Source organism: Symphalangus syndactylus, chromosome 18, assembly GCF_028878055.3.
Source record: "Symphalangus syndactylus isolate Jambi chromosome 18, NHGRI_mSymSyn1-v2.1_pri, whole genome shotgun sequence".
Taxonomy (NCBI): Eukaryota; Metazoa; Chordata; class Mammalia; order Primates; family Hylobatidae; genus Symphalangus; species Symphalangus syndactylus.
The window spans coordinates 103,567,963-103,581,593 of record NC_072440.2 but is presented as its reverse complement, the minus strand read 5'-3'; the positions used below and the strand labels follow the sequence as shown (position 1 = coordinate 103,581,593).

The following is a 13,631-nucleotide window of genomic DNA, read 5'->3' as shown; positions in this document are numbered from 1 at the left end:
TGCTCTGTCACCAGGCTGGGGTGCAGTGGTATGATCTTGGCACTCAACTGATCCTCTCACCTCAGCCTCTCAAGCAGGGGGACTACAGGTGTGCACTCCATGCCCTGCCTGGCTAATTTTTTTTTTTTTTTTTTTAAAGAAACGGTCTTGCTACGTTGCCTAGGCTGGTCTTGAACTTGTGGGCTCAAGTCATCCTCCTGCCTCAGCCTTTCTAAGTGCAGGGTTACTGCATGGGCCATCCCATGGGGACTTGTTTTCACTTTTTACTTGGTCACTCCACTGACTGGATCCTGTTTAATGAAAACCAAGACTTTCAGTTTTAATATCTTCATTCAATAGTTTTCATCAACACCTAAAGGTAAAGGTAACAGCACACTGGAGATCATGATACTGTGTTAACACTGCCTTTGCAGTTCTGAAATTCTTTATGATTAAACTTTGTGCTAATTATTGTCATGCTTTTTCAACAAGGTATAAAAGTGATCTAAATAAAGCTGTCCAAAGGTAAGGAGTAAACCCAAGGAGGTCAAGAAAGAATGACTTCATAAAACCGGTAATTCCCTCAGTGGCCTTCAGGTCCACACTCTATGAGGCAAGATTTTCATCAGTTTTGTTCACTGCTGTGTCCCACTAGAATAGCGCCTCTTACACTCAATAAATATTTGTTGAACTAATCACTGATCACACAAACATCGTGGTATTCAGTGTAAAATAATTCAGGGAAAAATGAAAGGATGAAGAAATGCTTTATTGCTCCTTTGAAAATGCGCTTTTCAATGAAACACAGTTACCACCAAGAGCAGCATACCTTAAATTAAGCCAGACTACAGAGCTTCGAGAGCAACTCTTTGAGATGACAGAACAACATGCCACTGAGGAGACCTGGCCGGACACAGGCCCTCAATACTGGGTCCTTCGCTTCACTGGGGTCACAGAATCATGTGAATACTGCCATTTCCTAGTGAGAACTGGACTCAAAGAAGGTAAAGGCACCAATGAAAATATCCCTGGAAAGCTTTCAAAATTTTAAAGTATCTAAAGTATTCAAATAACCTAGAAATTCCTCTAAATTCTAAGAAAACAAACCGATTAACACCTTTAGGCCTAAGAAGCATCAACAGATAAAAAGGCTGCATGATTCTAAACTGATTGGAGTATTTGTACACCACTCCCATGACTGAGACAAAGATGATTTAACCAAAAACAGTTTGAGTTCTGCGTCTTTAAGGCTCCATGGATTCTGGCCTTTGGGCAGTAGTAGCAGTAGTAATAATAATAATGAAGTACTTAAAGTATGCTAAGGCTGACTAATCCTGAAATCAGACCTGAGGCAGGTCTGCTTTTCCCGGTGAGAAAGCTGAGAATCAGAGGGGTAAAGTAATCTGTCCACGGCAAAGAGCTCATCACCAGGGTCTGTTTAACTCAAAAGACCAAATACCTGACTAAGTCATGTTCAGGACGAACGGGGCAGAGCCACCAGCATGGTGGTGAGTGCCATAGTCTCCTGCATTCTAGTTCCAAATCTGGCACCCCTTCCTGTGTCCCTCAAGTAAGTCTCACACGTTCTATCTGTGCCATGTGGAGACTAGCACTCCTGGGGGGACCCTCAAGAGGAAAGACAAGTGTAATGTGGGTGCCAGGATTCTGCTTTTATTGGTTTTACAAACTGGAGTTTTGATTAAGAGTTCATTTCTAAAAGCTTCTATGCTTTGGAAGTTTGCAAAACACTGTTCCTTTCTAGCCCTAATATTCTGGGAAGCATGTCTTGCATATAGTACTAATTTTTTAACCTGGTTTTACAAGATTTGGCATATATTTTTTCTCTATTATACAATTATTTTTAAAAAGCTAGCATGGAGGCTTATAGATATATCCAAGTGTTTCACATAAGTGACGATTTATATTATTAATATATTAATATATTTTATATTAACATATTTTATATTACTATATTAATATATTTATATTTTATAATATAAATATGTTATATATTAATATAATTATTTTATAATATATATTATTTATATTATTATGTATTATTAATTTTATAAATCCTCACTTCTGTGAAACACTGGGATATATCTATAATTTATCTCACAAGTCCCTCCCTGGACATCACAAGCTATAAGCACTACGGTGTTCCTTAATGTGAGAAAACTCAATGATTTTTATAAGGATCTAATTTATAAAGGTGATTCAGATGTTCCTCATGGCAAAAAAAAAAAGAAAAAAATATATCTATATATATGGGATCATCTCTATTTTGAAAACACCATAGCTGGTTAACCCCTTAATGGCCTGGCTTTTTTAACACATTACCTTGTGACATGACAATTTGTCCAAAAACGTCTGTGTAGTTCTTGACTCTTCTACAGGCTTTGTATAGAGACAGCTGACTGAGCAGAGATGGGACCAATGGGAAATCCCGTTGTCCAGAAACACAGAGTTTTTTGCTACGGAGCTTGATGGGCTACATACTTTTCTGCTAGGTACTCTCTGCTGGTCCAACTACAAAGTTCTGGCAATGTTCCCATGTTCTGATTCTTTACCTTCCACCACAGCTTTCAATTTGGCATTGAACTAAGTGACTACTTACTTTTTCTAGGCTTCGACAAAACAAATTTCACATTCTACTGTCGTTGTTAATTTCTTAAAAGCAAAGGAAGCTTAGTAAGCATCTATTATTTGTTATGCTAATCATAAAATGATCTTTTCATAGTAAAATAAAAGCAAATGATATGGTTATTCTACTAGACAGTTACTAATATATGCAGAGCACCTTTGCTGAGCTTCTAAACACATCTCAAGAATCACACGATTTCCCCTTCTCCAAAAACTCATTTCAAAATTTGCCTAATGCTGCTTTACTGGTCCCTAAAAGAAACTACAGACACCTTTTAATGACATGTATTTGTCTACATTCTTGAGCATGAGGAATAGCTACTATGTCAGCGTGTCTGTGTCATTAAGGCCATTAACTTCTTCACAGTATCTGATTTTCTTCAAAATTTTGCTCAGGAATTTTAGCTTGGAGAATTGAATTGCATGCAATAATCTGTATGTTAAAGGCTCTCTGACTAAACTAAAGGTCATTCTTGCACATAGTGATGATGACCCATGGATTAAACATTCCGTAAGCACTAAAGAGAATTATTGTGGTTTACTGTGGATAACTGAAGTCACTTAAATACTTCAGCTGAAATGTTAATGACTTTAAAATAATCATCAACCTCTCAATGAAAGCACCACAACGGTTCTCTTTTTCTCTCCTATTAACATTAACTCAGAGGAAATTAAAGTTAAAAAACTATTGCTGGCCAGGCACGGTGGCTCACACCTGTAATCCCAACACTTTGGGAGGCCAAGATGGGCAGATCACAAGGTCAGGAGTTCGAGACCAGCCTGGCCAACATGATGAAACCCCGTCGCTACTACAAAAATACAAAAATTAGCCAGGCACGGTGGTGGGCGCCTGTAATCCCAGCTACTCAGGAGGCTGAGGCAGGAGAATCGCTTGAAACCAGAAGGCTGAGGTTGCAGTGAGCTGAGATGGCGCCACTGCATTCCAGCCTGAGCGAAAGAGCGAAACTCCGTCAAAAGAAAAACAACCTATTGCCTGCCAAAATGCAAGTTTTAAGTTAAAAATTACAGATAAACTTAGTATGCAATATTTCACCATGTTAACTCTAACTGCTATGCCACATTTCGACACAGCTATAGGCTAAATTGACCATATTACATGGGTGTAACATAGTCTGTAAATAAAACAACCAAAGTTAAAATACAAACTGGGTTCTTTTTTTTTTTTTTGAGACGGAGTCTTGCTCTGTCGCCTAGGCTCTAAATGAAGATTTTAAAGCTCATCACAGACTTATTTCTTATTAAGTACGAAGTCTTATGCAGTAATTTTTTTTTTTTTTGAGACCAAGTCTCACTCTTGTCGCCGAGGCTGGAGTGCAGCGGTGCGATCTCGGCTCACTACAACCTCCACCTCCCAGGCTCAAGCGATTCTCCTGCCTCGGCCTCCCAAGTAGCTGGGATTACAGGTGCCTACCACCACGCCTGGCTAATTTTCGTATTTTTTTTAGTAGAGACAGGGTTTCACCATGTTGGCCAAGCTGGTCTCGAACTCCTGACTTCAACTGATCTGCCCACCTTGGCCTCCCAAAGTGCTGGGATTACAGGTGTGAACCACTGCGCCTGGCCACTTACATAGTAATTTATGAAGTGATTCCCTCTACAAGGTTTTTTTGTTTGTTTGTCGTTTTTTGTTTTTTTTTTTTTTGTAAAAAGAAACCTACCTTAAGGTGTTGGCAAAAAAAAAATTAATTTCTTTTACATGCTACACGATCTTCTGTTTATCTGGAAAATTTATTTTAACAAATATATAGGCAAAGAAAAGTATTATAGTACTGCACTAAAACTCAGACTAAGACTTAACTAAATGTAGACACCTAGATTGAGTTACTAAAGATGCATTTTTAGTCTAGACCATCTAGCTCATGTGTCTTTTTGTAGTCTCAAGGGTGATACTGGATACTTTTCTAAAATATTCCACATGTGTAATAGCAACCACAGGCTTAACAAAAATAGTCAAAGGCAAAGCTAGAGCTCACACTAAGGAGCAAATACTACCAACTGAACACCCCTGACGGGTGACAGAAAAAGCCCTTCCTTATTGGAGAATCAAAAAAAAACCCATCCCATGTATTGAAAAAGGGGAAAAGCAGGAAGAAACAATGGGTGAAGTTAAACATCCGCTTTTTAATTAATTCATGAACCATAATTATTAGCATTCAGCTACTCTACACTAGCTGCTCATCACACCACAAATGCAGAGTTAGTGAGCTGCTATCATCACAATTAAGACAGTCATTACTGAGGCAGAAGCAATGAGATGCCAGCGATCCACACCACAGAACTACTCCATTACCCTCGAGGAGTCTGTGGGTGAAGAAAGCCCCTCAGCAGCATCCTCCTTGATAACTTCCTAACAACACAAAACAGGAGAGTGTGGGTGAAAAGGGGAAAGGGGGAGCCAAACTGTGAAGACAAATGAACATGATGGTAAAATAATACACAACACTGAAACTCAACAGTTTATGTTTTTGCCTCCTGATTTATAAAAACCTATTAATAGAGAGTTTCTTTTTTTAAACTATTACTTTTATCATCAGGAGTCTCTAATATTTTGGGCACAAATGTCTTTTATTAGATTCAGTAGTTCATTGGAAGAATTTCCCTTATCTTGTTTAATTCCTGCCATTCGATTGAAATATTCTTCCTTCAATATATCCTCTATTTTTTATATCATGGTGCTAATATTTATATACTATAAAGGTACTGTATACACATGTTCTTTAAGAAGATATTAGAAATTACCCAATGTAACGGCTTAGTTTTAAAAGTTTTGGTAGCAAACACTATGTTACAAGCCAGAAATTTCTGGCTATAAACAAGTCAACATTTCTTCGCTGAGACTGCTAGTCATTTTCCTTCCATAGATATTTACCAGAAATGAAAATAAATACATTTTATGTTAGTAATAGGTTATGTTTCTTAAAACTATATATAAAATCAGTTGCACTCTTTTACTATGTAAAGGAAATAACCAAACCTCAAATGCTATCTATGTTTATTATTAAATTAATATTTTCATTACCCTTTTATATACTTACTAGGCCATTGTTCTGATCTCTGGGCAAACTCGTTTTTACTGATGAACGTGAGATGAGATGTTGGGAGCCGCCAGGGTAATACCTTGGCGTGTAAAGGTATGGGGCAAAGAATGGCTATGGAAAAACACGTAACAAAAAAGGGGTAAACAATTACAGAAATGAAAGTGTAATGAGATTTTTCAAATGAAACCAATAACATACAACTCCAAAACTTTAATGCAAATGACAAAACAAAAGAAAAAAAATTCCATAAGATGCTAAACTCAAACTTAAGACATATTACTTACATTTTTATATTGGTCATTTCATATAAGCTTTTTTTAGAAAAATAAGCAACTAAAGTTTTGCACTTTATAGTTTGACACGAGTTTCTCTCTATATTTAATTTACAAGCTTACCATCTGTCAGGTTCTAAGCAGTTTAACCAATATTAACTCATAATCTTTTTAAAAGAAGCAGACTGGAATCTTAATACTATTCCTCACCAATAAAAAAGATTAGCCTAAATAAGATCAAAAAGTCTGGAATATATGAAAACACCCTGGCACAAATTCCAAGAATAATGTTATTACAAGTTCCTGGAGTTCACCTCTAGTTTACACCCTAGAGTTTATACCCTAAATAAGCAAGCATATTTTTTAAAAAACAGGTGGGGAATCCACTGTTTATGTGAGATTTATAACAATGGCATACATTTGTAACCAGCTTCATATAAACAGAAGATATCAAATTACACAGGCTAAACATAAAGACTGCAGTTCATGAGGTTTTGTTACACTGAGGTGAAACCTTCCCTACCCTTTTTACTCCTGCCAGCTTAGAATTATTCTGCTTTTAACACTAAAAAATCTCAAATAACTACAGCGAAAAGTAGCTAGATTTAAAAACAAGAGAAAACTGTAAATGTTTTTAAAAATGATAAAATACTATTAAAGCATGATTACATTATTGTTATTCATGAAATTAGTGAACATAGTATTTCAGGCTAGATGGTAAGGTAATCTTTCATTTTTTAAAATAAGCTTCTCAGTTTCAAATTTTCAGTTGGTATCAACGGAGCTATTTTATGTAAACTTACACAGCAGATTTTAAGACTGGTAAATAAAAACCTGCATTTCACACTGCCTACCACACAGTTAAATTTTAAAAGATGGAATACATGATAAAATGCTATTATTCCACCTTTGTCTCCTTGTCCAAATAGAAAAACGGAGTAACATTTCTCGAGCCTCTTTAAATAGTACCTAATTACTTATATGGCCAACATTTTTCAAAAACTGAAAGTTTAAATTCTAGAATCCTTTCTTTGTCACATTTATTCTAAATTCTCTTTCTTCCCAGCTCATATGAAATGTATTTACACAGGCAGTTTAGGCACTAGGCTTCTATGACTAACTAGGTCCTATGTTTTCTCGAATTAGACTAAAGAGGGAGACAGCAAAAATAAGAAATTGCAATGCACCTTAAGAGAACAGTTCCAGAAAGTGTAACCCCAGGTTCATGCTCCATTTTCCTACAGGAAATATTAGTGTTTGAGGTCATTAAAGTGAGAATATAGCTTGGGCCTACTAAACTTGACAGGGCCTGAATACCACTGATAATTAGTTGCATTTCATCTTTTCATCTAGGAAATTATCCTATTTATATTAACTAAAAAATTGTAGATGACTGAAGATGACATAAGACTCTAAAAATGGGCTACAGTGCTATTATTTGGAAAAACATCTGAGTTCCATAGCAGTACTTTCCCATTATTATCTCACATTTAAAAGACAAAAGCATATTAAGTATAGGTTTACTAAACTACTGTAGGAATTTAAGTTTATCATTGTTTTAAATGCCAATATAAACTATTATACAAGATATAACAAATAGAACATTTGTCTATACACAAAGAAAGAAACAGATTCCTTTGAAGCATAGGACAGTCACTACTGACCCTGTGGAGTCCATTTACTTATCAAGAAACTAAATAAAAGGAAAAAAAATCTAATATTCAGACTCTCTTGAGACCTAGAACACATTAAAATTCTAAATTATTTTGATTTCCAAAAACTCCTATATTTTACATTCAAACTTTCCATTTTTCCTATGCTAAAGCCAAAGTACAGTTTTAAAACCATAACAGAATCCACAAGCAGAAAACTGAGGTTTCCTTGGAACAAATTCTTAAAAATAAAGCTGCCTCCAACTTCCTTACCCTGTTGTAGAAGGGATGCTGAGGGCCTGTCATGCCGCTGTAATAGCTGCTGTGAGGCTGTGGTGACACCACTCCACCTGCGAAGGGCCCATTGAAGGACGTGGAAGAGCACACAGATGGGGGCTGGCTGTACCCTGATGGCGCCCTAGGAGGACCCTCATGTAGAGGGAGCGGGGGGTACGCCAGTCCTCCGATACTGATCTGCTCTCTGGCAGCACGAACATCTGAAAGATTCCATCAGACCCCAGAAGGCAAGAGAAAACAGGACATTAGGAATTAGTCCAATGATCACATTCTTCTTTAGTTACTAGGCAGAAACATGACTTTCTCACGCTTGCCAGGGATTCCAACTAGATTAAAAAAGAAGACAGAAAATCTTGAAAACTCACAGGCCTTTTAGTGAGAAATGCCCAGCTACTTTGCATAAAAGCTTTTTCACCATTTGAAGTCACCAATATCTGGATTCTTCTCTTCAGTTATTGGAACTATTGATTCTTCTCTAACTCTTAAAGGATTTAAGATATTCTAACAATTATTTTTATTCATGTTATCAAGTATTAATAACTCATATTTGTTGGGTATTAACACATATAATGTTAGCAAAGACTGTGGGTTTGCAAATTATGAGACTCATCCACCTCTGAACAACAACAAATTCCACAGCCATGTAATACCCTTTGACATCAGCCTTGTAACAGGTACCTAGAAAACAGAACACAGAAGTAGTTTAAGGCGATCTCTTCACAGTTCCTGGAAAACTCAAAGGCAGGTCAGCAGAGCCATGTCATACGAAAGACTGTTTCAATGAAGGTTTTATGTGTGTGCATGTGCATAGAGTGGTACCTCCAGAACTTCATTTATTCCATAAGCCTTAATGTCACTACCCTGAAACTCTAGTACCCAGATTTAAGTTAATATCTGAAAAGTAATATAAAGATTTTCTTACTTCCCTGGATAGAGATCCCTGTTAAGAACTGAAGACTGGTGACAAGCAAATTACAATGGATGGATATCATGAAGTCATGACTGTATGTTAAAAGAAATCCAATTCCAAAGTTCCAAAGGAAGGACTTGGGCAGGGGCAGGAGGGGTGGGGATAGGGATCATAATAAAGTGAGTTCCACAAATACTAACAGGATTTTCTTAACATTCTCAAAAGGATGCCAAGACTCCTGATTTTTAATTTCATTAATTTTTCTGTGTAGTGCTTAGTTCAATTCCTCTTGGTTTTTCATAGAGCAGGAGAAATGTATACAAATAAGTTAGAAACATGAAAAATTCTTAGAACTTCAGATGAAAAATTAAATTTACTACTAATGCCCACCTGCAATAATTTCCCGTAGTTTGGGATCTAGGTTTACAGTGCATGGCAAAAAGACTTTTACATCTCGAGCCACAAGAACTGGGGTCCTTGAAGATAAAAACACTTCAAAATTTCTTATATCTCCATCAATTTCAAGAAGTGGCTCCACATCCTTAGTTGTTGGAATATTCTTTGATATTCTTCAAATAAGAAATCAATGAAAAAGGTTATTAATGTCACAATTAGAAAGGTAAATTCTGCACGTCACCTGAAGTTACTTATACAACAATTACACATCTTGGTCTGATGGATTTGGTCTAATTACACATCGGCTCACTGCAACCTCTGCCTCCAGGTTCAAGCGATTCTCCTGCCTCAGCCTTCCTAGTGGCTGGGGTTACAGGTGTGCACTACCATGCCCAGCTAATTTTTGTATTACTAGTAGAGACGGGGTTTCACCGTGTTGGCCAGGCTGGTCTCGAACTCTTGATCTAAGGTGATCCACCCACCTCGGTCTCCCAAAGTGCTGGGATTACAGGTGTGAGCCACCATGCCTGGCCAAAAAATCTATTTTTAATTTTTAGTTGTTTTTTTTCTTATTTTTGAGACAGAATCATGTTCTGCCACCCAGGCTGGAGTGCAGTGGTGTAATCTTGGCTCAATGCAACCTCTGCTTCCCGGCTCAAGTTATCCTCCCACCTCAGCCTCCGGGGTAGCTAAGACTACAGGCTCACGCCACCATGCCTGGCTAATTTTTGTATTTTTCTATACAGACAAGATTTCGCCATGTTGCCCAGGAGGCTCTTGAACACCTGGGCTCAAGCATTCCATTCACCTTGGCCTCCCTATTGGGATTACACGCATGAGCCACCTCATCCAGTCTAAAAAAATTTTTTTTTAATAAAAGAGAAAGAAACTCAAAAAAGTTAGTATGGTTACAAAAAAAGGTAACAATGAGTACGGCCAGAATTCTACTGCCTTTGGCCATGGCAGGACTTGGGTGGGGAAACAGAAGGAAAGCCACACATGCACAGGTGTGTCATATGCTCAGGGTCACCTAAGGGTCACCCCTCAATGAAGATTCATTGAGTTATCGCTTTACAGATGAGAACAGTGGCCTCAGACAGATTAAACAGATGGCCCAAAGTCACATAACTAGGAAAGTGAATCTGACTGGTTCTGAAATCCATGTTTTAAATAGAATACCATAGTTTTTCCTTTGCAAAGAAAACAAGAAATGAAGAACTTATAAATAAATTACACAAATTAAAAAAAAGCATATGTTTTTCCTTTTCTAAAAAGGGTTTTGTTTCCTATTGTAAAAGCAATATATGCTTACTATATATGTATATACATAAGACAGAAAAACAGGAAAAAATATACTTTAACCAATCGGACACAATACCTCCTAATATGTCACTTAGTCTTTTATTATGCAGAATATTTTGTATAACTGAGTTGAAGCAATATGTAAACAATTCTGTATCATGCAGAGACTCTTGAATGTAAAAGTAAGTAATATTCATTTAAAAACACTTATTAAACACTACTGTATGAAACTGTAGTTTTTGTAGGTCAAAAATGGTCAAATGTTGACAATTCCTGATCTAAGGCAGTAAGCAAGAACGCATCACTGAGGGATAAAGAGAAGAAAAAGAAAGAGAAGTTAAAAGACAAGAGGTAGATGAGAAAACTAGAAACAAATCAAATGTCCACTAACAGATGGAAGGATAAATAAATGGTGGTATATCCACACAATGGAATACTACTCAGCAAAAAAAAAAAAAAAACAAATGAACTACTGATACAAAGAACATGCATGAATCTCTCAATAAATTAATCCAGCCAATAAAGAGTGTACAGCAGTATGTTTTCATTTGTATAAAACTAGAAAATGCAAACCAATCTAAAGTATCAATCAGACCAAGGTTTGCTGTGAAGTTAGGAACGTGAGGCAGGAGGGAGACAAGGGAGGGTATCAAAGGAAGAGGGTGAAAATTTTGGAACTGATGGAAACATTTACTCTCTTGATTGTGGTAATGACTTTGTGGGTATATACATTTATCAAACTCATGAGATTGGTCAATTTAAATATGGCAGTTTATTGTATGTCAATTACACCTCAAAAAGTTGTTTAAGGATCACTGGATATATCTTTCCAATTAAACAAGAATATTAACTGTTAGATTACACTAAGTGAGCACAGTTGCAGAGGAGCAGTAAGATTTTCACACCCTTCAAAAAGTGAAATGGGAAACTTATTCTAATGTTAGTAACAGCTATATCATTTCTTTGGGACTAGCACTTTACTGCTCAGACCCAATACTTGGCTAGTAGCCAAATATTGAAAGTCATCTAAGGGAAAAACCCAGAGAACACAATTAGCAAACATGAAGAGAATAGGGTGCTGGGGAGAAAATAAGGGTAGCAATTTTATCTTAATTAATTTCAGAAAGTCCCTTTTACAGACACAGACACATGCACAAGACAGAAAAGCCCTCTGAGATGGGGTTACTTTTAATACATTAAAATCGTGTTCAAACTGATTATTAAATATATTTAAAATGAAATGGAAAACCTGGAGAATGGTTGCAAGTGGCGATAAAATCAGAGCTTAAACAGTTAAATAGGTAGTTCATCTATTTCAGGAGTTGAACACAAAATACTAAAAAGAGAAGCTAGAAAGATTTAGATAAAAACACACAGCTGACAAGTCACATGAAACAAATTAACTGCATTTTAATGCCAGCTCTGCTTCTGCCTGAATGCAACAGTGTTCTCAGTATGATGAACAATGCTGCTGTTCACAAGCCAACAGGCTACTGCTGGCTTCCAGATTGAAGTCTCTATTCTAACCTTCTGAGCTCAATACATTAAACTCTTCTGCTGAAAGAGATATTTATGTAAATGATAATCTTTTGGCAGTGGGCCATCAAAATCATATGTGCCTTTATTTTTCAGATATTTTTCCAAAGGTTAGAATTTAAAGAATTTAAGTAACTTCACTTTTCAATTAAGAGTGAATTTAAATTTCCAGTATTATGAATCATGTGAATTAAAGTTGCCAGCAGTTAAATGGCCCAAAGAAAGCATTATAAAACCTCAGGCATCAATGAGCTCCTAGTAAGTCTAAATGCAATTTCCTTCTATGCTACCAATCTAGCAATACTTGTTAATGCCAACATCAATGTAAGTTAAAAGCATTTTGATTATAAATGACAGTGGTTTATACAAAGTCCATATTAATTCCTTGGCAGAAATTGCATAAACTATTCCTATCACTTCCATTCAAAATGAGGTTTTAAATTACATAAAAGACTTCTATTTTAAATCAAAATATAAACAGATTCTTAGAGCAGAATTTATGAAGAAAGTATTATTTATCACATTTTATCTAAAAGTAGCTGCCTAATAATGTCATTATTTAGTAGGATGTTAAAAAATAAGACACATTTTCTTTAAAAATTTAAACAGAGAAAACTCTTAAATGCCTTAGAATTGTATTGCCTTGAAACAAATTTAACTTCCAATAGACTCTCAAATACTTTCTACCAGTGAATGTCCATTTATTAAATACCATCCATGCACAGAACACTTTGGAGATTCTGGGAGACAAGACAGAACACACAGACAGAAAACAGCCACTTGGCATTGCTGCCAAAAAGTCAGAAACAAAGAAAAAATGGAGTCCATTTATACACCCACTGCCATCTGTGAAAAGGCAAAAACCCTGGATAACTCAGGAGCTGGCTACACCCTTCCATCTTCACCCTGTTAATTCCTACCCATCCTTTGTGCTCGGTGCAATTTCCCCCTCCTCGGAGAGCATCCTGGAGACCAACTTATGTTCCTTCATTACAAGCCCCCAGAGTATATATACTTTCTTGCATAACATGTATCATAATTCTGCACTAGTGGAATTACTTTCTTAATGTTTATCTCCCAATCTAGACTGGAAATTCCATTAAAATTGGGAACAAGTTTAGTTTTTTCCACCACTGTATCTCCAGTGGCCTGCACAGAATACTGTCACAACACTGTTGTCCAATAAATATTTATAGAAGGAATAAACTACACATGCACAAAAGGTGTTCTTCCTCAAAAACTCTACTCCTTTAAAATAGAGTAATTTTCACCTTAATTGTCCTTTCTGATATTGACAAAACCTTGTGCTTGGGAAAGCATAGGTTGATCTATTTGGAGTCAATTTTGTACATGGTGTGGGATAGGGGTCCAACTTCATTCTTTTGCATGTGGAAATCTAGTTGTTCCAGCCCCATTTGTTGAAGTCTGTTCTTTCCCCCATTAAATGGACTTGGCATCCTTGCCAAAACCCAACTGGACATAGATGTATGGGTTTTTCTAGATTCTCAATTCTATTCCATTGCTCTATATGTCCATCCTCATGCCTGTGACACATTGTTTTGATTACTGTAGCTTTGTAGTATGT

The 13,631-nt window shown here is 36.5% G+C and overlaps 1 protein-coding gene across 21 annotated transcripts in view; it reads right to left on the bottom strand.

Annotated features, from left to right (window-relative positions):
- The window catches only part of KIDINS220 (kinase D interacting substrate 220), a 119,540-nt gene that overhangs the window by 21,620 nt on the left and 84,289 nt on the right, over window positions 1-13,631 (bottom strand). For 8 of the 21 annotated variants that reach the window (XM_055254501.2, XM_055254503.2, XM_063623975.1 and 5 more), the window contains exons 23-25: window positions 9,203-9,381; window positions 7,879-8,102; window positions 5,679-5,792 (exon numbers count right to left, since the gene is read on the bottom strand). In XM_055254501.2, coding sequence (XP_055110476.2) covers window positions 5,679-5,792; window positions 7,879-8,102; window positions 9,203-9,381 — 517 coding nt within the window. Of the gene's footprint in view, window positions 1-4,933; window positions 4,991-5,678; window positions 5,793-7,878; window positions 8,103-9,202; window positions 9,382-13,631 lie in introns of all 21 variants that reach the window. The other 13 variants (XM_055254504.2, XM_055254511.2, XM_055254515.2 and 10 more) reach the window with 2 other exon arrangements.